Genomic DNA, 24,186 nt, shown 5'->3' on the forward strand with positions numbered 1-24,186 from the left:
AACTGTTGCTTCGATTTTAATTTATTTTTCTTAGAGGAGAGGGGATTGCATATCCAATCCATTATGGTCTATATGCAGTATTAACTTTCTCAGTCTCACTAAATGTTCCTTTATTCCATTATATTCTCAGCTAAAACTTTTGGTCTAATTACATCTTTACAAAACTTCACTGTGAATCCCTTTGAAATCTGCACCATTTTTATGGGATTTGGTTCAATTATCTTTTACCCCGGGGTATGTGATCTGAGACATACTGAAGTCATTGTGTTTCCTTTGAGTTTGGTTTTAAATCAAGCTCCGGGTAAAGAAATTTGTAGAGGAAGGAAGGAAAGCCCCAGAAACCTAAAAGATTCCTGCAGGATATGCCTTTAAAAGACCCTGAATAATTAGAAATCCCCTTGGAAAAGCCATCTGGGGAGCATCTGAGCAATGCTTACAGGAGGCCCGAGTCTTAAATGCTGTTCTGAGACTTTTAAAAAAGGGGAGATGAAAGACAGTAATGGTTATTAAAGCTGAGGATGTTCATGCATCAGATGTTTAAACTTACTTCCTACAGAAGCTTGGAGAGGTTTTTTTTCTGATATAAAGCTGTATAACAGATTCTGTCTTGTGTGATGGGTTTTTCCCCTCTTCCCTTTCCAACTGTCCGGACACAGTTGGATATGAGACAGATGATAGATCAATTCTTCCGGCTAATGTTTTCCAGTGCAGTCCTGGTGGTTTCCCAGTCTTTCAGGAATTCCCTTTCATGACAGAAAGAGGCCTTCTTCTGAATCTAGCAATGTTTAGAAAAGAAATTTTTAAAGCATTTGTTGAATGACTCCTTTTGGTAACCGGAGGAGGCTGTGGTTGGTAACACCAGGCTCACACCTCACCCTACACCCACGTGTGTTCTCATTGCATGTGATTACACGGTCTGGGATGTGTAATTGCCTGATTGTAATCTGTACACCCTAACAAAAGTTGCATCATTTTGATTTTGCTCAGGTGCTGTGTGGCAAGCGCTTTGCAGGCAGAGGCTCTTAGCCCTTGAAGGATTATATAATTTTTTCCCTGTACTTTTGTAGAAAGTCAGAATAGTATTTTTTTTAGGGTTTTTTTAATTTCTTGGAGATGAAGATTGCAATAGCTACAAGAGTACATTCAAGGTGCAAAACTGCTCTGAATAGCAGTGGAGCTGAATTGTGTAAAGGTTTTTCAGAACACAAACTCTTCCTTGAGTATTGCAGCATCCAGTGTGAGCAAATGCTATTTGTTCTTCTCCAGCTATGCTGGTGAGGGGCTGGGTGCCCACTGGGAAAAGCAATCCAGAGCCCTGTGCATTAGTCACTTACCTCAGCCTAACAGGACCCAAGGTCAGATGATGGAAAAAGGAGTGACAAAGACCTACCAGGAATAATCCAGCTGGGAGATAAGGCCTCACCTCTCCCTGGAGGATGTGCAGGGAGCTCAGTAGTGGCACCCAGTGAGGGGGAAAGTGCTGGAATGCAAGTGGCACGCTCTGGCAGGGCAGTGAAGCCATCTGATGGCACACTCAGGCACTCTTTTACTGGGAACTGGGATCTATTTCTGGACTTTGGAAGAAAGCCATCCAAAAGTAAATGTTTAGTCAGCCTTGCAAGCTGTCTGAAATGCGTGACGTGCCTGTGACAGGGTGATTTTATGGGGATCAGGCTGACCTTTCTTTGTCAAATGTGATTCTGCTAGAAAGAAAATCTAAAGACAAAAGAGTTGATAAGGTGTGGGAGAAGTTTAATTGTCTGTTCTTGAAAACTAAGCTGCAGGGGAGAAAAGGGAGTCTGCTTCTTCTGCAAGCATTCATAAAGGGCATGGGGGGGCTTTCCCTGACATGGTGGTTGTACCCTTCAAAGCAAGCCCTAAATCTGGGGATTTGGCACAAAAATGGGGGTTGCTGCCAATATTTGTCTCACAGGCATTGAGAGTGGAGCCACTGGGCTTTGAGTTAGGGCAGGCTTCTTGCTTTGACAGGAGCTGTTCCTGTGAGGGCAGGGAGAAGGGAGTGCAGAGACAAGCTGGGCTTGGTCACAGTGCTGAGGATGCTGTGGCTGCTGGAGCAGATGGGGATGCCAGAGGACAAGAGCCAGCTCTTGAGTGGAGCATGGTGGGCCCACAGCAGGGCACTGGGTGCTGTGGGGTGAGAGGAACACAGGGCACCAGCAGCTGAGCACAATGACTTGGCCAAAACCAGGCTGAAAGTAGAAAGCCAAATCTCCAGACTCTGGCTTTTGGAAACCTGTAGCTCCAACTGTGGGTTGGGTTTGAGGCTGGGTTTTACTTCATCTGGGAGAGGAGAGAATTACAAAATGTGGATCTGGGTTCAGGTTACCGTTCTGCTCCCCTGGGCTATTCCAGGTGTTCAAATATGAACTTTTGGCCCAGGCCCATCTCTAATTAGGCATATTCTTTAAAAGTATTTTCCTTCTTTGGCTCCTGTGCTCTTGGCTTGTCTCCACTGGCCCTCTTTGCTGTGCTAGAGCACGGTTTGCTGGGTATATTAATTGAACTGTTTACACACCTGGTTTCCTGCAAGAATAGACACCTAGCTCCTTCTTTTGAAAAGACAAGCCCAGAGGCTGTAAACAGGGATTGAGCTATGTCTGGAAAAGCTGAACTGCTGCTTATCTGCACTCCCTGGGGCAGTGGGAGCAGCAGCAGCTGCTGCAGACATGGGTCAGTTGAGCACAGAAACCAGACTGTACACTCTTCCTGTCCTGCTGCCCAGCTCAGGTCCTCTAGCAGCTGAGGAGTCACCTTCTTTGCAGGGTTATTCCCTTTTATTGTGGCAGTGACAGGAAAGGCCCCAGCTGCTATTTGGGTCTGCTTAGATGCAAATTTTGTCTTGTGTGTGAAAGCTGGGGTGTCATCCTGCAGTTATGTCCTGTGCAGTATAGCTGAGGGGACCCTTCCTCTCTTTTGATGGCTTTACCTTCCAAGGTTAGTTTCTGTTGGAGCTCCCCAAAAGCAGTGGTGTGTTCATCACCCATTTTACTTTTCTAGTCATGGCCAGGGGACATCTTTCATAAAACATTGTGTGGCTCAAAGAATGGCTCTGGAAAACAAGGTTGGTAAGACTAGTGTGGTGCAGGGCAGGTGGAATCATTCCTCATGATCTCTTTGGGTTTAAAAGGTATAAGCATAAACATGTGCCATTGCACAATTTTGCTTTCAAAGTATAAGAGGATTACCTTAAAATACGCTGATTTTTGTGGTTGTGCTCTCCACCCCTGAAGCCTGCAGCTGCTGTTTTAATGAGTGAGTTGAGTTTTAGTTTGCTGCTTCATCTCTTTGCTGAACATGACTTGCACTTCAGCTGGAAGGTACCAGCTGACCCCTGTGTAAGACCATGAGCTGGGAAGGTTGGTGTGCTGTGCTGCTGGTGTGGCACAGGCCATGGAATGTGGTGCTGATGAGCTGGCCCTTGGAATCTTTAACTCTCTGCGCTACTCAAGGTTTCCAAATCTGATGAAGGCCTCTGGAGGAGTCCCCCCAAGGCAGGCCCTGAGGAAGGGGCATGCAGATCAATGGGCTGGGAATAGGGAACAGGAAACCAGATGCACCTTAGGGCAAAATTTGATATCCAAATTCCAGTCCAGCTAGGAATGGCAAGTGCTGCTGTTCCCAAAGCACTGGCCTGGACTGGTATTATTCCAGCAACCTCCAAAGCAGACACAAAGTCACCCACTGGGGAATGCAAGAAGGCAAGATAGCAGCTTTTTGCTGCTTGTGCTGTGGGAGAACACCAGCAACTCTGCCCAGGAGCAGCACAGCTCCCCTAATCACCCAGCGAGCAGCGACTTTGTCGTTGAACTTTATGTTGGCGTTGATCCCTGCTTGGCTGCTGAGTGTTGGTTACAGGCCACGAGTGATACAAGCTGTAGGGACTGGGAAATGTCAGCTCTGAAAAAGGGGCCTGAAAGGACAAAGGTGACAGGTACTTTTGTCCAGGCTTGTGTCAAAGCCCCTCAGAGAGGAAGAGAAGGCTTATGCTATCGCCCTGCTCACCTTCCCTCCTGCGCAATCAGGTCCCTCTGCCAAAATCAGGAATTGGGGCTTTTGCAGGAGCCCAGTGGCTACCTGCAGCCAGTGTGCCGCGGCACAACCGCTCACACTGCGCTCCCTGCTCCTGCTAATGCTATCAAATCAAGCAGGAAATTATTTTTGGAGCAGTGAAGCATGTTGAAACCCAGCAGAAGGCAGCTGTTTGCGTAACCAGAGTTGTGGGAGAGCTGCCTCCCTTGTTGCCAAGCACTCGACTTCCTATCCTGGTGAGAAACGGCTTCCCCGCTCCCGGCAGCGTGAGCGAATCCCCTTAGGCTTGGGAGGCTGGGCTTGGTCCAGCATCCATCCTTCCTGCAGCGCCTGCTTCACCGCTCTGAAAACCCCCAGATGCTTTTTTGGGGTGGGGGGTGTCTGAACTAGCTGATTCTTACTCCTTAGATCATTGCTCAGCCCTCTCCTTAAAAACAAGCTACCCCCAAAACAAAGGGTTTTCTCCAGAATTTCAAATGTGTTTCGGTTATCTCTCAGCAGAGGTCCATGTCTGGCAAACAGCCCATGCTGGAAGGGAAACAATAGCTCTGCCTCAGTCTGATCATCTGCACCATGTGTTTACACCCTGGCTCCGTTTCCAGCACCAGTTTGGTGCCCTGGCGGCACACACAGTCCTTCACAAGGATGTGCCCTGGCATGCAGCTCCTCTGGCTGCACTTCAGCACCTCCTTTTCAGTGTAGCTCTTTCAGGAGCTCCCAAGTGTCTAACGGGGCTAGGGTTGTTTTCTTTTTTTCTTTTTTTTTTTTGGAAAGGGGGTTGAGGGCATGGTCTTGGCATACTGCTGCTTTTTCACTCTCTAGCAATACCGTTTCCGCCTTTTCTTACTGCTCCATCACTGCAAGCTGGTGTCCAGGCACTGGCCTCAACTCCACCTGTATATTGATGTTTCTCTTACCCAAAGAGGTCTCTCACCCTGGGCTCTGCCTGCCTCTTATTCCTTCATACCAGAGCAGAAATAAATCCTTCAGCGCTTTAGTGAAATACTATGCCCCGTAAAATGGCATTGCTTATGTGAGCTGTGGGATTGCGTTAGCCAGAAAGAATGAGATAAAGCCATGGCTGCAGAGATGGGGCTTAAATTCCTGCCCCCAAAATGTGATGCTGGTGTACAGAAGGGAAGGACTAAGCCAGTGCAGGGAAGTTTCGAAAGCCACCATGTGGGTATAAAGCCTTTTTTGTTTGTGGAATTATTATGTCACCCCTCAGTCATGCAAATGTCACCCCAGAAGAAAGACTTCTTCACATTGGTGCCCTGTTCTGGAGAAGTCCCTCCCTGATTATTCATGACCGCTGACTCCTTCAGCCATGTGCCCCTTTCCTGAGGGCTGCAGGGTGGAAAGAAATTCCCTGACGTTGTGAAAGGCAGGAAAAAATCCAGTGTACCCGAAATGACTCAGTCTGAAATATTTATGGCTTTTCAATAGGGTAATTAAAATCTGATGCAGCCCAATTATGGTAAAAAAAGGTGTCTGTCCTGTGCCAGGCTGTAGCTTGTAACAGTGACATGAATGTATGTCAGCAATGAGAGCTGGGATGATGGACAGGGTGATTTCCATACTCTATCAAAGTCTTGGTGTTAAGCAGATTATAAAATAATTTTTAAAGCCACTGTTATTTCACTTAATCATAACCTTTCAGCACAAGTGCTGGACAGCTTCTGTGTGGTTTGGTACTAGATGATGGAGCCTTTTGTTTCTGTCTGTTCCATCCATGTCTACATTTGCAGCCATCTAATGTTTTGCTGTCTAGGGCTGTTTAGCACATGATTTTAGTTGAAGATCCAATTATTTTCCCCTTGCCACTTAATTGGTCCCTGTGGCATCATTATTCCTTGTGCCTTTGGTTTTGCTTTGTTTGGTTTGTGAGGGACACAGCACAGAGTGGGAACACCCTTGGACACCTCCCAGCTCCATCTTGAGTGTTCTTTCTGCCTTGTCTTTCAGCTCTCTCTCTTTTCTTTGTCCCCTCCATTGGCCTGAAGGGATGAAAGAAAAAGCTTTGAAAAATCTCCTGTTTGGTGGCTGCTTTAACTGGTCACTCAGGCTTTGCCTGCTCCAAAGCCATCCTTGGTCTACAGTGCTTTAGCCCAAATTTCTTGGGACCTAAACTGAAGCATTTATTAAGATGTACCCCAAAAGGGAATTACATTTCCTGACAATAAAATCCAGCCCATGAAATGAAATTAGCATGAGCCTTAGAGGTAACACAAAGAAAGGAACAGCTGCAGAGTGTGAGGAGCAGTACATTAAATCGATTAGTTTGAAACCTCTATGGTCAGTCCCGTTTCCTCAGATGAATGCCATAGCTGTGTCTGAATGATACCTCTATTTCTCTGCTGATACTTTACCAAAGTGTTGCTGTAGGGAAGGGTTTAATTTTACTTTGTCACCTTATCTCTGGGAACCACTTCAGTTCCGTTTCCATGACGTTCCTGAGAAGCGTAAGACTAGAAAGGGATTTATTGTGTCTTTGAACTGCCTTTTGCTCTGAGGAATGAGGATATAATTGTAACGTAGGAAGGACAAACTGAACATGTTCAGGCTTGTCCTGCCTGATCTTTCCCTGTTGCTTTTTTTTCCTTTGCCCCTTGCAGCTAGCACTCATGACTGGGACTTTCCAGCCGATAAAGTCTTGGCTAGCCTCGGGGCGAATTGCTCCTGGCAAAACCAGCTTTCTGCCCAGCTGGATGTGCAGTTTCTTTGATGCCAACAGGACCAGGGTTTGCCACTCTTTTTCTGCCACCAGAGCACGCATCTCTCGCTGTTCACATCTGTGGGATGAGTACAGAGGGAGTCTCAGGCAGATGGCTTTCATGTTCCCTCTGGGACAAATTTTTCCACGTGTTTGTTGATCTTTGAGTACTCTCTTCTTTCTTGGTTATGTTTGGATTTTACAAAAAGTAAGTCTGGGGAAGAAATTAAAGGTATATATTAACCAGACTTAAAGCAACTCACAAAGAACATCTCCAGAGCCTTCAAATTCCATGGTGCTTTGCTTTTAGGACATCATCGTATTAGTGTAGTTGAAATGCAGAGTTTGTTGGCTGTGTCTGTAAATACAGTAAATTGTGCTTAGTTTGTGTAATTTAATTTTAAAAAATAGCCTTTGTCAGAGACCACTACTAGACTTGATCTGAAGCAGGGATTAAAGGTAGATATGTAGGTACCAAACTCACCACCTCTTTTACTCAACTGCTGCTATCTGATAATTTACTGAAGAGCAGTGAATTTCAGTCCTTCCCTACTGCTAATCCCTATCCCTGTGCTCTGGCTGGGCTCTTTGTATTGGATTTTGATGCCATTTTGATGGGGATTGGCAGCCATCATATCTATGCTGCTGATGTTGGGCCTCATCTTAAACCATTTTCAGTTTTACTGACTTTCATCTTTTCCATGATGCCCACAGTTGATCTTTTCCAGCCCCTTTTCCATGACAGCCCCTGCTGCAGCCAGGATTGCAGCTTTTATTACTAATTCCTCTGGATCTTCATTGCTTGTTTTACTCTCACCCTGTGGTTTTTACTCAGTCCTTCCTCAGACAAGTTTCCACTGACTCAAATTCATGCTTAAATTGAGTCAGGGCTCTAAGATGTGTCCCCGGGGCGAAGCCTGTTCCTGGGGCACCTGGTTCTTGTGGAGCTGGGCCAGCTGACACCAGTGTGCAACATCAAGGCTCCTGGGGAGGAATTCTTGGAACATTAATAGGGATGTCACACATTTTCAAAATCTACATGTGTGTGCATCTCTCATAAGTGGTGTTGTAATGTGTAGGTGCTGCTGTTGTGTTGTCAGGGTGCTGTGAGACACAGCAAGCTGCGGGTTCCCATTGCATCACTGTTGTGGCTGGGGCAGAAAAAGGCTCTTGGGGGATCCAGGGAAAAGAAAGAGGAGAGGAAAACTGTGGTGTTCTGGTCTGAGCACTAAACTTGCATGAGAGACACCTGATTTTTAAGGCTTTTTATTTCCACCATGGTCTTTTTGGGATCGTACTAGGGCATTCAGGTTTTCTGTGAGTACATCCAGGCTGTTTGCACCACCACTACCCACAGGGATATTATGAAGATAAGTTGTTAGATTTAAAGTGTGGAGTTTTTCAGCTGCCATTGCATTGGGTCTGCTTCTGTAGGTAAGAAAGGAAAACTTTATAACAAATCTCTTACAAGGACTAATGCCGACTGATGCAGTCTGGGGATTTGTGTGCTTTGGATGCTCCAGTATTTCCCTGGTGCTGTAGAGATGTATGTCCAACAGGCTTGGCAGCACTCTGAAGTCCTTGTTTCCATGGTTTTGCCCTGCTGAAAGTAAAATTGATGTGAATTGAAAATGTAATTTTTCCCATGTGCACTGAAAAGAAAAAAGCCGACAATCACAAGGTAAACAATTTCCTAATCAATAAGTTTATCTGTTTAAGTGAACCTCTTTGGTGCATTGAGAGCAGCCAGCTTCTGCAAGGTTCCAGGATACCACAGTCTAAAATCATCAGCACTGCTGGCCAGTAAATAATATGGCCCCTTGCTGCCTTCATAGCACCTGAAATACAGGTGTTCCCTAGGATGTCCTGCCAAAGAAGTGTGTGGTCTCTGGCTCTTGCACCACCAGATGGCTTGAAATGTAAATATTCCAGCCACAGCAAGCCCCAAGCGTGCAGGCGCTTCACCCCGCACAGCTACAGCCATGGAGCACCAGAGGTTCCCAAACTCCTCTGCAGACAGCTGGCAGCTCACACCTCCCTCACCCCTCCTGATTTCCAACTGCTAATTTGCAATTAAATGCAACTAAAAATATGGTAAACACTCTGCTCCCAGTTTTCCACACGAGTCTGCCAGGTAACTTGCTGCTGCCGCTGCCATTGGGCGGTGAGCGGAGCGGGCCGGTGCCGTAAGCGGGTGGCTGGGTGGAGAGCTGCCCATGAGGCTGCCTAAGATGTGGTTCCCACTGAGTGCTCCCACAAATACCCGTTCAGCATAATGCAGCTGATGATAACTGGCATCCCTGTAGGTGGTCTCTGTAGTGGGGCCAAGATGAAACGTGGTGTGAAGAAAGAAGTGAGCGCTTTCTCTCCCTAAGGGGAGTTCCTCTAACCGAGAGTGAAGGTGTGGGAGGCAGAGCTCGAGATGCAACTGCTGCAGCAGCTCTGCAGTTAAAGGATGTTCTTGTTCAGGGCTTTGGCAATGCTGGAATCCACCGAAATACCCAGGATGAATAGAAAACCTGGCAATTACATTTGACTGGTATGAAATGCATTCAGTTTGCTTTCATTCATTGCTCCAGAATGTGCAAGCAACTTTAGTTAATGCTGAATGTGCTTTTTAACCCAAATAATTTCCTACTATGTTAAACAAAGTAGTTGAGAATCTCTCCCTCAGTGAGAAGTTTCTTAGCCATTCCTTGGCTAGGGTGTCTCCTACCAACTGTGTAGAGGAGAAAGCTACTCCAATTTGCAAATGCGAAACCCAGAGCAACCTCCTTTCTGAATATATTTAACATGCAGAAACCATTGTCATTATGGATGAGGGAAACAAAGTACTTAATTGAAGGAGTTCAGTAAACAGAGCAGCAGTGAGACCACTCCTGGTTAGAGCATAGGAAGCCTGCCCAAACAAGCAAACTGTGTGCCTTCAGTTAATGGTTTCACCCATTATTGAAATGGAGTGACTCACTCATCTCATGCAGACGCCTCCTTTTGGGGTCAAACTCTTCATGAAATCAATTCAGCTGCCCCACAGCCCTCAGGCTCTGTCTTTGCTGGAGAAAGGATTGGTTTCAAGAGCCTGTTGTGCAACCAGAGAGGTTGCAGTGGGATGCTGGAAAGTCTCCCACCTGACCTTTGAAATGCCTTATTTGTGACTTTTGGGTGTTAGTGTTTCAACACTGCTTCCCATACAAAATTAGTCCTAATGTGTCCTATTTCATTAAAAGGTCTTACTAGACAAAAGGTGCTGGAGCCCTTGATGAAGCATGGCAAGGTTTTTCACACCTTGGGGAAGGGGGTGTTGGCTGCCGCTCCTTGTTCCAAGGCGAGATCAGTCTGTGCCATACCTCTGGTAGGATGCTGCACTTACAGTTACTTACCTCAAGGTAAAGAATTAACTTGTTTTGCCAGGGATTACGTAGCTTTAAAATGTCATTCACGTGAGCACAGTCCTGTTAAGAGATGAATTTTAAGTGTCAGACTTGGCTAGCCAACGACTTCTCTATTTATTTACCTCAAAGCCTGTGGGTGTGGGGTGTGGAGAGAGTCCTTGCTTTTGTGTGACACAGGGGTTGTTCTCAGGGATCACTGCAGCAGCATTGCTTGCAAAAGGGACTGGCAGAGGGAGAAGCTAGAGTGCCTTAGTGGACTGATGCTGGGATGCCTCCAAGATTGGCAAAATAGGTTGTTACCTGCAGCATCAGCCTATCTGCCCACAGTCCTGTTGTCTGCTTGCCAGAGTGTCGAGAAAGCACAGCCTTTGCAGAAAGCCAGAGCATCTGGTCTCTGTGTCTGCTTTTGGAAGGTGGGAGAGGTCCTCTTGGAAGTAGCAGTCACTGTCTCACTCCTCAGTGCTAGTAAAAAAGGCAGTGGCTTGCCAGATCTCTTCATCCATGCCAAATCCTACCCCTTCCCCTTGCAGGAACTACCCAGACCCCACCCCTCATCCTTGGGCAGCAAAATTCAGCTCTGCCCACACACTGCTCTGAGCCAGCTGTGAGTGAGGGAGTGAGTGCATCATGATGGGTGAGAGGTAACAGCTCCAGCCAGTGCCAAGCTTGCAGATCTTCCAAAGCCACTGCTGTGAGTCGAGACTTGATGTGCTGGAGTGCAGCTCAGGTTACTACAGCAAATCCTCAACAGTTTCCTGCCTAGCTGAGTCTTTTGGAGTGTGGAGCACTGTAACCTCATAAAAGCTGGAAAAAGCTTGAACTCATTCAAAGATTATTTCACACCACCTACAGCACTCTATGAAGTCAGACATGCTGTAACATATAATTAATGATGTGTTTGGTGGTGAGTCACTGAGTAGTCTAGCAAGCTCACCTTCAACCAGTCTGTGTGTGGGAGTCCTTACCCAGCAACACACCCAAACTGAGCATTTTAATAATTTACCACGTTCTGAGCTTGGAAGAGTAGTTTTTGTTGCTTAATTAGGTAATTTAAAAAAAATACTTAAAGGCTTTACTACCTGTTAGGGAACAAAACAACATGAAGGAGAAGGTGGGGGAGAACCCCAAAATCTGTTAGTAATACTACTTTCTTTGAAGTGTCCAAGAAAAAGGTTAAGAGATAGGTGACTGCATCTTTGTGTTATATTCAACAGTCACTTGATAAGGTACATGAATATTTCTTGGACTGAAATGTGGCATTACCCTTTCCCATCTGCATGTCCTCCCAAACACAAAGTGAGAGTTGTGCTTTTTCTTATTTATTTTCTGGAATGTTTTAGGGTTGCAGGAAAAAAGCAGCATTTTCCAGGGAATGAATGAGCAAATATCTGCCTGTCTGGCTTGTGACATGGGGGTGGGAGACACAGGTTTGATTCCCAGTGTAGAGAAGGAAATTGTACTTGCCTCTCAATGTGCTCTAGTGTCCTTATCCTTTCTCTGACAAAAATCATAGTCCTAGTGAAGAGCAAGAGTCAGACAAACTTGCATAATACTTCTCTGATTACTTTTCCAGCCTCCAACTATTTTCAGCTCAGGGAATTTCCTGACATGAATGAGTGAATATGATTCGTGATGCTGTAGTAATCTTCAGTGTATCATTCTTCTAAATGCTTATCTAATCTCTCCTTGTACCTGTCCAAACCTTTTGCTTCCACAACAAAAGTAGCAACAAACTCCACAGACCATCATGTTGCAAGAAGAATTAGGCCTCTCTCTTTCTTTTGAATTAGTCTCTGACAGTTTCACTTGGTGCTTCCCAGTTTTTGTGGTGGACATGACCATGTCAGTCACTTCCTAACTGCCTGCTCCAGAAATAAGCAATTCAAAAATCATAATTTCATGTGTGAATTTAGGACTTGTTTAGCCTGCAAGCATCTAATCAAACTTTAAATCTAGTCTGCATTATTGCCCAATCCCTCAGCCCTGTGAGGGCCATATGCAATTCCCCACTGGCTGTTCTTTTCCCCAATACTCTTTTAGTTGTGTATTCACAGGAAATTTTCTTACTTCACTGCTGTGCCAGATTGATCACAGATAGGTTGAAGAGCACATGTCCCAGCCTCACCAGTGGGGTTCCTCTGATGTGAGCACTGACCACCAACACCTACTTTCTGATGCCTGTCTCAGCCTGTCCCAGCTCATCCAATATTAGTTAGCACTGCTGGGATCACAGCCAAGTGTTGCAAGCCCCCCCCCCCCCCCCCCCCCCATTCAGGGAGCACAGCTCATACCTGGTCCATGGCTAGACTTCTCCATTTCTCTTTCCACTCTCCATTTAGGCATGCAGGGTGATGCTGTATAGAAGTGTGAAGAAAGCAATGCCTAAAATAACTAAAATCTTTTGGGGAATGCAGTTTATTCCCCCATTTGTTATAAATTCATGTAGGTGTGCAGGTGTTCAGTGAACCGAGGTGCCAGTGGGACTGTTGGTGCCGTGCAATAGGGAAAAGCAATAATCACACAAACAAGTGAAGCTTTGAATGAGGAAAGTGCAGTATTTGGAAATATAGGGTGTTTTATCAGAGAAAAGAGCACATGAGGCTAAATGATACTTGAAATTAGCAGCAGACTATGGGCAAAGCAAGCAGGTCCACCCACATCTTATTGAAGGGTGGCTGAGATCCCTTTTCCGGCAATCAGCCCAGTGCCGCTGCGCTGGATGGGGCAGCACAAGCCTGGCATGGCCAGGCTGCTCCAGCTGCCTGGGAATTAGCATCCTGCCACAGGGATCTCCAGCTGCCTGGGAATTAGCATCCTGCCACAGGGATCTCCAGCTGCCTGGGAATTAGCATCCTGCCACAGGGATCTCCTTCCCGCTCCAGTGACAGGATCTGCTGGGGCTGGCTCCTTCCAGCTGCTTCTCATTGCTGGGATTTTCTCTGCAGCAGGTGCTCAGTGGGGATAGATCATGTTCATGCTGCAGAGCCCCTGATGGACAGCCAGCCTTATCCATCCATGCAAACCACTTTTTACCTGGAGAGCTCTGCCAAAGGAGGATTTTCCCCATGGAAGAAGCCCAACACTTTTTATTCAGTGCCTTGCATTGGCCTAGTGCTTTTTCTTCAAGGCTGAGTATCAAGACCCACCTGCAACCTTCCTTGTGCTGGGTCAGTGACGCACACAGGAGTGGATGTCCCTTAAGAGAAATGAATCCACAGGTGGCTCCAATGGCTGGTGATGGCTGTGAAGTCCTGTTCCTGATGTCCCCAGCACATGGCAGCTCTGATATACCCCTGTGGTTTCACTCCTGGCTCTTTACCCTGCTAATGCACCAGTGCCAATCTTCAGCACCCCTCCCTCGCCCAGCTCTGATGGAAACAGCTCATGGAGACTGCCCATTCCCCTCTTCGTATTTTTTTCCTTCCGCACCACACAAATTTTCCAGATGTGGCTGCCACTAGAAATAAGCAGTTGAATGAGCACTTGTCTGTGGGTGACTCATTCTCACCCTGTGAGGGGCTCTCTGGAGGGTGTGGATGTGGAGTCTCACTCCCTCCTTGGACAGCCTGCAGTGATGTCAAGCTCACCATAGTGAAAAAAAGCCTCCTGCTCTGCTCAAAGCAGTAGCAGCCAACTTCTGCTGCTCCTCATCTAAAGTATATGTGGCAAAAGGACAACCTGGTAATAGTTTCCAGTTGCATCAGGAGGGTGAACTCCCCCCTTTTCCTGCTGATGCATGGGAGGGGGTGGCTATCCACTCAAGTTTTGTGTTCTGTGTCAAGAGATGGGGACCATGCTTCTCCATGTCTCTGTGTAATATTTTTTCCATGAGGACAGGAGTAGGAGCTGCAGAAAGGAAGACTTGGGGGTGTTTTGTTTTCCTCTCAAAGACATGGATAATATTATGGGTGGTCCTGCTCTGGTAGTGCTGCCTTGAAGTCTGCTGAGCATTGGGGTGTCTGGGTTTATGTGTGCTATTGTGCTGTTTCTTACCCTGGGCTGTGGAAGCTGGACTTGCTCTGTACATGAACATCCTAGGAAATGTGGGAAAATTCTGTCAGCTCAATAAGTCTTTTTTTGGTTGAGGCTTTTGTGGGTTTGTTTTTTTAAGAAGGCTTGGTGGAATTTTGTGCTTGGGTTTTTGGGTTTGTTTTTTTTTAGTTGGTTTTTGGTTTGGTTTTTTTTAATATTTAGGCAGAATCTCAACAATATAGACCAGATCACAATGGGTCAGAGAAGAAATACATTCAGCAAGGCGGTAAAACAGTTTTTTGAACAAAACCATCACTAATTTACAATAAGTTATGCAGTAACTTATGCATCACTAAGTTATCAGGACCACAGTGGTCACTGCTCTCTTTCTTACAGATCTAAAGCTGGTTACCAGAGCCCATGGTTTGGTGTCGTGATTTCACCTGAACTTTCTTTTCTCCACCTCAGTTTTTCGCTTTGCTTTTCCTTTTAACTCACCAGCTTTTTTTCACCTATATCTGCCCCTCTAAGGGTATGAGGGGATAGTGTGGCCAAACTGCAATCAAAGAAATATTTTGAGAGTCCTCTCGGAGCTGTTTAAGGAATCTGGGCCAGCCATGAATGCCGGCTTTATGCAGCGCAGTTTTGAAGTAGGAGTGAGTCACTAAAAAACAATCTGTGCTGTCTCCATGTTCAACTTTGACTTTATTAAGAAAAAGAGAAAGAAAACAAACACAATCCCATTCACTGTGAAATACACATTGATCCTTTAATCCTTGGGGAATCATTGGGAGCTGCTTCCTCCTCGAAAGAATTGCTGCAGCGTTGACGCAAGATATAATTGTGCAATCACAGGCGTGTGTTCTGCTCCTGGGCTTTGCAGAGCAGGGCTCTGTGGCTGGAATGCCAATGGGAGAGCCACTGATACCATCTTGTGGCACAGGCAGCCTCCCCCTAGGTACCTACCTCCATGGTCTGTCCCAGGCTTCTCAGGCAGGAAATCAAAGATGGGAATTGCAGCTGAGCGAGGACTGGAATTTGGGCTGGGGCCCAAAGCTGTGGCCCCTGTTGGTTTGTTGTAGCTGCCCTTGGTGGAGGCAGGAGGTTCTGGTGCCCAGTCCCTGCTTGGCACTGCTGGGGGTTGTGGCTGGCAGGTACCAGCTGGGATTCTGCTCAGGCTCCCTGTCTGTGAGCTGAAAATATGCCTGGAAATATGCCTGCAAATGCCTGGCCAGGGGCCTCTCCTGCTGCTGGTCCACTGCCTGATGCCTGCATGCTGCACATGCCTTTGTGGGATTGAGTTTTCATGGAAGTTTTGCTGAAAGCATTGCTTTAAAGCTACTGTGAAATGCTCTGCACATGTATTTGTACCTATGTATGCACCTATACACACCCACATGTTCTTTTTTTTGGCCAGGCCCTGCTTTCCAAGAGCTGCATTTGCTCTATAACTTGCCAGGTTTTTCAGATGCTGCTTGTGTGCCACCTCTGACTTCAGGGGCAGGTGACAGGAGTTGGAGAGCCTCTGTGTTACTGCCTTGCTGTGTTACTGCCGTGTCTTGATTCAAAAACTGAACTCTGATTGCATTCATTTGGCTCACACTAATTGACCCTGATGGCAGCAGGTTGTGAAGGATCATGGATTAGCTCCTCACTTTGCTGCCCTTGGGAGGTGAAGGCTGGGATTTACCTGCCAGTAAATAGAGGGGCTGGTTAAGTGTTAGATGGGAAGAAATGCAACCGTCCTCCAGCTGGCTTTGGATCCTAGGATTTTTTTGAGGGTCAATCTGTTTTCCAGTACATTACTATTAATGGTTTTTTCATCAATTCTGCTTTCCCACCAGCATTTAGGGTGGAGTTTTCCAGATGGGTAATCTTAGCTGCCAGCCACTCATCCCTTCTCCGTGGCCACAGGCTACCAAAAGGCCTTTTGACCCACACCATGGGTCCTGTGGCAAGTGGCCATCCCACTTTTTGAAACCCTTTAAAACTCTTTAAAGGAATGCTTTAAATATAACCACATTTTACCTATTGGCTCCAGGAAAGTGAAAAGGAGAGGCTATTGTTAGGTTATTAAGCAGTTCTTGGCTGATGTTACAGGCTCCTGGCCTCCAGGTCCCTCTGCTCATGTTCTCTTCCTGCTTCTCTGAAAGTTTTATGTCAGGACAAGCTGCAGCCAGTCATGTTGGCAAAAACTAGCCCTCCTTGACCCTAGTTCCTCCTAGTCCTAGAATCAAGTGTTCGCTCCCTGCTGCCAAAATGTTTGCATCCTCCTGAAAGCAGAAGATTGGGATACATCAGTCCCATGCAGGACAGGAAAATGCACTTTATTCCTCTGCTTCATGGCAGGGCTGGAAAAACAAAAAGAATAGTGGGCAGCTGTGGTTTTAGCTGACAGCTGAAAGGGGCTTTTCTAGCAGAAGTCCCCAGGGAAGACTAGGAGGCTGCTGACAAAAGTCAGGAAGGGGCTCTCTCTACAGATTAAAAAGCAGAGGAATTATAAATAACATGCTGAAGTACACAGATAAAGTTACCCAAGTTATTTTGGCCATAAAGCCCAGGACAGTAAAGGCCCTTAATCTCTCATTAATCAACAAGAAGCTGGAAGAGGCCATACAATGAACTCAGCTGCCAAAGCTGCTGTGCCCTTTTGCTCCATTTAATTTAATTGTATTAGTCCTGCCCGCAGCCTTTGTTCTTCTGCCCTGCTCAGGAAATCTGCTGCTGGGTTTGGCAGGGCTCACTCTGGTTCCACATGGCTGGTTTGTGGACAGCCAGGAGGGAGGAGAGGGAGAGCAGGAAGGGGAAGAGGATGGGAAAAGCTGCTACAGGAGCAGCCTGCTCGATGTCCTTCATTTATCTTAATAGTGCCACTGCATCCCTTCCTGGGGAGGCTTCCTCCTGGTAAGCCAAACACAAAACTGAACTCTGGCAAAAGGACTCTGGCTGATATCAGCAGAGAAGGGATGTTTAAATTTTAAAATAAAAAAACAGATGAGCGACCACGAGCCAGCTCTTGTTCAGCAGGTGCTACCAACCCAGCAAAGCATTCCTACCACCACCTCCCTTGGTTCCAGTTCATCTCTCTTAAATGAGCCAACAAACAAATGCAAAAGGTGGTTTCCAGGACACAGTTGAGTTTTATCAAATTTCAGCATTTGTCCCTGCTGAAGGATGAGATAGCAGGGCACCTGACTGGAGGGTGTACCTTCCTCACCATTCCATCAAGGAATGACAGTGCTTAATGTGTGGAAAAAGATGGAGCACTAGCAGAAAGATGTGCTTAGGAAAAGGGATTTTCAGATGACTTTGCTTCAGGCTTGTGTGGAAAACACAGTTTTGAGCTCCATATTTTACTGCTTTTCTCTGATTTCAGCAACCAGCTGTGTAAAATTCCAGAAATTTGCTATACCAAACCCAAGTTTTCCCAAACATGTCAATTGTCAAGGCTCTCCTCTCCCTTTCACAGCAGTGAATTAACAGTCCTGTGCTTGCAGTGAAGTAAGCACAGGGCATTGTTTGCTTATAGTTTTACAGAGTGATCCTTCTGTCATTGCTTACTGTAATTCTTCTTGGACGTGAAGAGTAAAACATCTTTACATTGGTATGTGGGATTCTGGGCAACCTCAGGAAAAAGTAGAGCTGGAAAGGAAGTTCTTCTGGCTGATGAAAAATTTTGAGATGTGTTTTTTCCATATCAGCATGAAAGCTTGAAATAGAGAAACTCCCAGAAAAAAAACAAAAAACAGCCAACCAAAAAAAATAAACCATCACAACCCCCCCACACACACATTTAGCCAGCTGCAGCTACTTATTTCGGTTATTTTATCCTTTTTATTTTCTTAGTAAATTTACTTTATAGTGCAATGCAAAGTAGAAATTCTGGATGTCTTGGATAAAATTTTTTGTCCACAAATTTGATTTCAGTAGTTTGGGAACTGCTTGGCATATAATTTTAATTTAGAAAGTGGCAATCTGCTGCACTAAAAATGAAAAGTAATGATCCAGTAAATGACTAATTTTGTGGTCTGAGTTAATTAGTGAAGCAGCTTGGTGGATAGAAGGCAGCAGGTCTAAATTACTGTGCTAAGTCCTTTTGTAGAAAGATATTATCTGGCTTTGTTGTTTTAATAATAATTAATGAGAATTAAAATATTCAGCTGGGATTTTGCTGTTACTATTAGCGGGAATGTGTGTGTGTGTGTGTATATGTATATTTATATTTGTTCTCTGATGATTTTCTTGCTTGTTTGCATCTCAGTCCTTGACTGTCTTGCTCTGTGGCTTAAATAATACTCCAGAAATTATTCAGACTGCACCTTTGTCTAGCACGGAGGAAACTTGAGGCTTTTACAATTGGTGCTGCTGGTTATTTAATGAAAAACATGCACCATAGCCTGGCAAGGAAATCAGCAGTAAAAAACCAGGCAATAAGCAGTGTTTCATCAGCAGGATCACAGGGAGAATCAGCTGGGGGCTCACAGCTCACTTGTACATCTTATTTGTGGCAGCACAGGTTGCTGGCAATGCAGGGATGGCACATTCACCTCCAGGTCTGCATGGATCTGCAAAACTTCAAAGCTTTCTCTGCTGAAATCCAGGAATTAGTTTGCTGAAGTCCAAAATGGTTAAATTTGGGTGCCTCCAAGGCACCATGGTGGTCACTTCATGTTGTGCCCTACATGACACCAGCCTTTGGTGTTTCTGCTGGGCATTTCCACCCCAAACCTGCTTCCTGTGGTTGGTTTCAAGCACATGTTTTAGGAAACCTTACAAGTAACTGGGTTCTCGTGATGGGGGAGACTTTTAATGAGCTGGTTTAGTGGATAATTGCTCTCACTGTTAAAACAAACTTCTCTCTTTGTTTTCAGCTTGACTTCTCTCAGTTTCAGTCTTCCAGGCCTGGACTTTGCTCTACTGCATTTGTTAAAATTAAAGTCCCTTAGAGTGTGGAATCTTCCCACGTACCCTCAAACACTTGGAAGAGTCATTTCCTAACCTTCTCTTTTAAGAGGACAGTGATAACTGGGGCCTATTTACTGGCTCTATTGACTTTTTCATGTTTGTGTTTTTTAGATAAGTTGTAATTGTTCCTTTTTATCATTGTACAACTATAGTTAATAATTGCTGTTCACTGTGTCTACATCCAAGGATGTGGCCCCACTTCTGTTAAAAATTCAATGTTTGGGGCTCTGAGAGATAGCTGAACTTGGTTTGGTAGTTGATATTGGTTTGGTTTGGGGCACCTTTGGAGAAAAGTAAGTGCATCAGTCAAAATGCTGTTTACCTTCTCAGAAGGTTTTGTAGTCATGCTTTTATTTTTAATGCTTCCTTTTCAAATGGTATCATCTCTCTGGTGGCTTTAGTTCTGATTGTAGGCCATATTCTACCGTCCTTAATCAGCCTGAGTACTTTTCTTAAGTTCATTTTATTTCACTGAGAAATTTCAAGGAGTGAGATGATACTTTGACTAATGAAACTGGGGATTAGACAAGGATTAGGTGGATTCTAACAAGCAGATGCTGTGCTTTCTGTGGGAAGATTTATAACCTTCATTAAACCAAGAAAAGCTCCTTTCCCCTGACACTTGGGGATTTAAAAGCATTGTATTATACCCTGTTATGAATAAAATGATAAACCATCTTGATAAAAATAGCCATCTTTTGGTGAAATTTCAAATGGTGGTCATATCCAAACCCTCCATTAAAGGATGTGAGTTCTTTTAATGCCTTATGTGCTGTGACTTGAAGGGGAACTATTCCTCATCCAAAAGCCCAGGCCTTTGCAGGATGGAGGTATAAATCTCTTGTTTATGGTATTTATCCAGTTATCTCTATTTTGCAGTGTTTATGCTCCTACCTACGTTGGGCTGGTGGGAAGTCTCATCAACATCCTGATAGCAGTGGTTTGGATCCCTTCTCAGACTAAACCAAAGTCAGACCATCACAGGACAGAGCACAGTGAGTATTTTGTGCTTCTGAAAAATAGTACATGAAAAGGGGGAGGGGATTGACGTGCTGCAAGAACTGCTGAAGGAACTTGGAGTTGATTTAAGGGCAAAAAGGTCCCAGCCTTGAGATGCTGACGCTTCAATGTCTAAGCTGAGCTTATGGAAGAGGATTATTCCAAATATATAGATCACTCTTCCATGCAGAATTGCAGTCTTCCAGTCTCAGAAAAGGTGATTGTGGAGCCCTTGCTGGGGGTTAGTTTGGTCTGACAGGGGAGGAAACCCCACTGTCTCAGAGGATTCCTCTACACGCAGACCTGGCACCAGCTCCCAGCCTCCTGCCATCGGCACCAAGCTGGTGCAGCAGAGATGTGGGTTTTGGGTGGGTTTTGAACCTGAGCAGAGTCTCAGTGTTTCCTGTTTTCTACCCTTAGCCTGTGTAATCAGAATATTAACCCATATGTCATCCTCTGCAGGCACATCACCGTCTGGGAGCTTGTTTAGCATCAGAGAAATCCTGCGCCTGATGAAGTTTCCGGGAGTGATGGAAGTTTTCATAGTCAAGGTCTTTGCTGGATTTCCCATAGGTAAATCTCACCCATTACCCATCATTGCTGATGCATTTAGAATAGGATGATGTACACTGTAGGCCAGGCTTGTCTCAAGTTTCTGAAAGCACATTGCTTTTGATCACAGAGCAGTGAGGATTCGCCTCCTAACTTGAGGCTGGGTGCTCTCAGGTAGTCTCAGCTACACAGGGTCAAAAGCCTGGGACTTAATGTCCAACACATTACTTGTCACAAGCTGCATCTGGGAGTTTTGGCAAATCACTTCATCTCTCCATCCCCTCACTGCAAATGTTTTTTCCTCTTGTCTGTCATTTCTCTTTGGGCTGTAAGCTCTTCAGAGCAGAAGAAAATTGTTTTTCCTCTGCCAGAAAAACTGAGGTCCTTCCTGATTTTACTTAGTGATTTTAAGGGGTATGTGTATCCTAACCTTTTTCCCAGCAATTAAAAATTGTTGATGGATGAGAGGGCCAAGCTGCACACAGGGGACCCACAGCATGAGGGTCTTCCCTAGCACATTGATGGGGATGCTTGTTCTTCTCTTCCTTATATATTCTGCTGGGGGGGTTTTATGTCATGGTAGGAACTCACTGATCCGTCAATCCCTTCCCAAACCCATCTCTTTCCCTGCTTCCTCTGAGTCAGTTGCTGTCCTGGCAGGGTTCATATCTCCCTAGTTGCCTGACTATGCATCCCTGGCCATAATTTAATAATATTCAGTTCTGCCTACCCTCTAACTTCTTTCCCCACACACTTGACTAGAGACAAGCTGCAAGTCATCCTCGTCAGTGATGTGGAAGGACAGGGTGATGTTCTCTGCCCTTGCACATACAAAGCCTCCACAGCTCTTTTCCCATTCAACCCAAAAAGTCCAGTTTCTCTTGAGGATGATTTCAAGAACTGAGTTTTGTGCACATCATAACATGTGTGTATCATGCATCTGAGCAAACTAAGGCACTTCTGATCCAAACAGGGAACTTAAGGCACCCTAGCTTTTAGACTTTGTATCTTTTTCCAATTCATTTTTGTCTGGAGAAGTCCTTGAAGTTTAAAGAATGTGAAACATGATTTACAAATTAAATGCTAATTTGTAAACTGTAAATTCGGTATACAAATGAAAGTAAATTTGGTTGTGGAGTGTGGCTGAATCGGAAGGAAATGGCACTCCTGGGCTTGGTCAGGCTCATCTGTTATTTCTTGCTACATCTCTGGGGGAACAAGTCCAACTGGAGCTGGAAGTAAAGGATTTCTGGGTTTTTTTCCCTTGCTGTGAGCAGCTGGCACTGGCTGAGATCAGTAATGCCAGTTGGTCCTGCCCCTGCCACTGGAGATAGGATACAGTCTCAAACCACTGCTGGCTTGACCTAACAGTGCAACTTTTTTGGTTCTTAATACAATAAACTTCTAAAACCGCACTCTAAAAAGTGTATAAAAATGACAGCATTTCACAGAATGAGAAAGATGTTTTACAAGGGTTTTCTTAGCTGATTCTGACTCATTTCTCATCTTAAAGTAGCATTCATTTCTCTGTTAAAAATGCCTGAGACTGCATCCATGTGAGCTTCCCACAGTTATTTCCTGTGTGCTCTCTCTTTTCCAAAGGCCAGGCAAAATGCACTTTGCTTTAGACATTCCTGCCAAAATGCAAATTCCTGCCTGTTACAGAATCCATTCTTCTTTCCCCATGCAAAGCAAAAATGCTCACTGAACCAAAATAAACATCTCCTGCCCAAAACTTCAAGGCAGTTTCTAGGCAAAGAGGATGGAGACAGTGAAGCTAGGATTTAAGGCAGGCACTGGGATTTCAGTCTGTCAGTATTTCTGTAAGGGTAGGAGAAGGTTCACTTGAGGCTATAGCACTCCCACTACAGTGAGGAGTGATTAAAATCCTAGTGACTTCTCTTCTCTCTTCACTTCAGGTCACTGACCAGACTGCTGGCAGCTGAAAGGGGATCTGGCCATCCCTAATTCTCTGCAGCTCACAGCTGGAGGCTGAGCTCCTCATGAGCTCATTTACCTTTCATCCCCAGGCTGCAACTGTATAATTAATTAGATTGCCCAAATTACAGACCGTTTTCTGTTTACTTTGTAAACAGATTTGTGATATACAGCAAAGAAAATCTTTTGTTCCTTATGGATCTCATTGTTGCCCAAAATTAGCTGGTTTGAGACCGAAAGAACCTCCCTGGGAGGGCTGCAGGGCTGGGAACCTCCTCCCTGTGTTGCATAAAAGCAGAGACATGGGCTCTGTGCCTCTTGCAGGAAAGGAGCTGCCAGGGGTTGGAAGGCAGCAGAGAGCTCCAGCACAGCCCAGTTACCTTCTCAGCTGACCTGGGAAAAAAGAGCCTCTCTGCATTGTGGTAGATAGAGGCAGAAAGAAAAACCAGAGGATAAAAATATCAAATGTAACTCTCATTGACAAGAAATCACCAGGGCCTTGAAAATATTGATAAATAGCTGCTTGTATGAATCTTGGGCTGCCTAATCCCTTTGGAAAATCTGGTTTCAGCATGATTGCTTTAGCACCTGCAATCCTGTTTTTTAAAGGATTTTCTTTCACATGTGGAACAGCGTTTTGCAGTGAGCCTTGGGGCTCTGCATCCCATCACATTTCCAGTCCAGCATAGGAGAGCTGTGATGAGCTCCCAGAGGCTGTGCTTGCCTTCTCACACCATCTTGCAGTAGGGATTGCTAAACTGGCCCTCCAAAACTACAGGCTGCTTTCAAACATGTCACTTTTTTTTTTTTTAAATAGGGTTTGCACTCCTGATTTTCCTTGGTGCTTTTTGTCACCGTTACTGCATCTCACAAACCATTTCCCTGCTTTCTGCTGCATGACCTTTGTTACTCATCCCACTGATGCCAGGTTTTCTAAGGAAAAAAAGTTGTTTTCACCCTTTTCATAGACCTCAAAAAAGGCAAGGTTTCTGAGGGTATTTTATGCCATTTTCCTCTTTTTTTTTTTTTTTTTCCACGTTGAGCCTGTCAGCATGGATGAGGTTTATCATTATTTATGTCCTGCCCTCAGCTGACCTGCAGCCTACCCAGCTGGGAACCTGCTGAGATCTTTGTGAGAAATGCTTGCTCCAATGAGCATAACACATTTTTTTAGTTCAATCTGAGGCTTGCCTTGTGGGTTTCATCAAGAAATGTGCTACCAGTGGGAGAGACCACCTTCGTTTCTGAGAGAAGAGGGGCAAGGGGGTCTCCCTCCTCCAGGTGGCTTTAAGGGACCCTGCAGGCACAGGGGGTGACACCCATCTGAAAATGAGACCTTTGCACCTCCAGGGGAGCTGTGCAATGTGTAATTCTAATTAAAGAGCACTGCCTATTCCCCTACTCAGAAAGAAAGCAGCTTGTTTGGAGGAGAAAGATCCAAATCTGTCTTAACTTGATGAGGGACTTGGGAGAGGAGCTGTAGAAGCTGGAGCACAGTACCAGGAAGAGGCACCAGGTATGTAGGGAGGCCAAGCCCCTCCTAGGTGGTCCTTGCAGAGGGGTGGAGGATGAAGGGAGAGCTCCTGCTTCCATCTGATCTTCCTA

General features: G+C 45.4%; 1 protein-coding gene across 1 annotated transcript in view; it reads left to right on the forward strand.

Annotated features, from left to right (window-relative positions):
- SLC67A1 (solute carrier family 67 member 1) overlaps positions 1–24,186 on the forward strand; it is a 58,267-nt gene that overhangs the window by 14,761 nt on the left and 19,320 nt on the right. Inside the window, exons 5-6 of the mRNA XM_071427759.1 lie at positions 19,972–20,087; positions 20,554–20,664. Of these exons, the coding sequence (XP_071283860.1) occupies positions 19,972–20,087; positions 20,554–20,664 (227 nt within the window). The remainder of the gene's footprint in view (positions 1–19,971; positions 20,088–20,553; positions 20,665–24,186) is intronic.

This window comes from Agelaius tricolor, unplaced genomic scaffold (assembly GCF_023055355.1).
Source record: "Agelaius tricolor isolate 1412-34295 unplaced genomic scaffold, bAgeTri1.0.p SCAF_5, whole genome shotgun sequence".
Lineage (NCBI taxonomy): Eukaryota > Metazoa > Chordata > Aves > Passeriformes > Icteridae > Agelaius > Agelaius tricolor.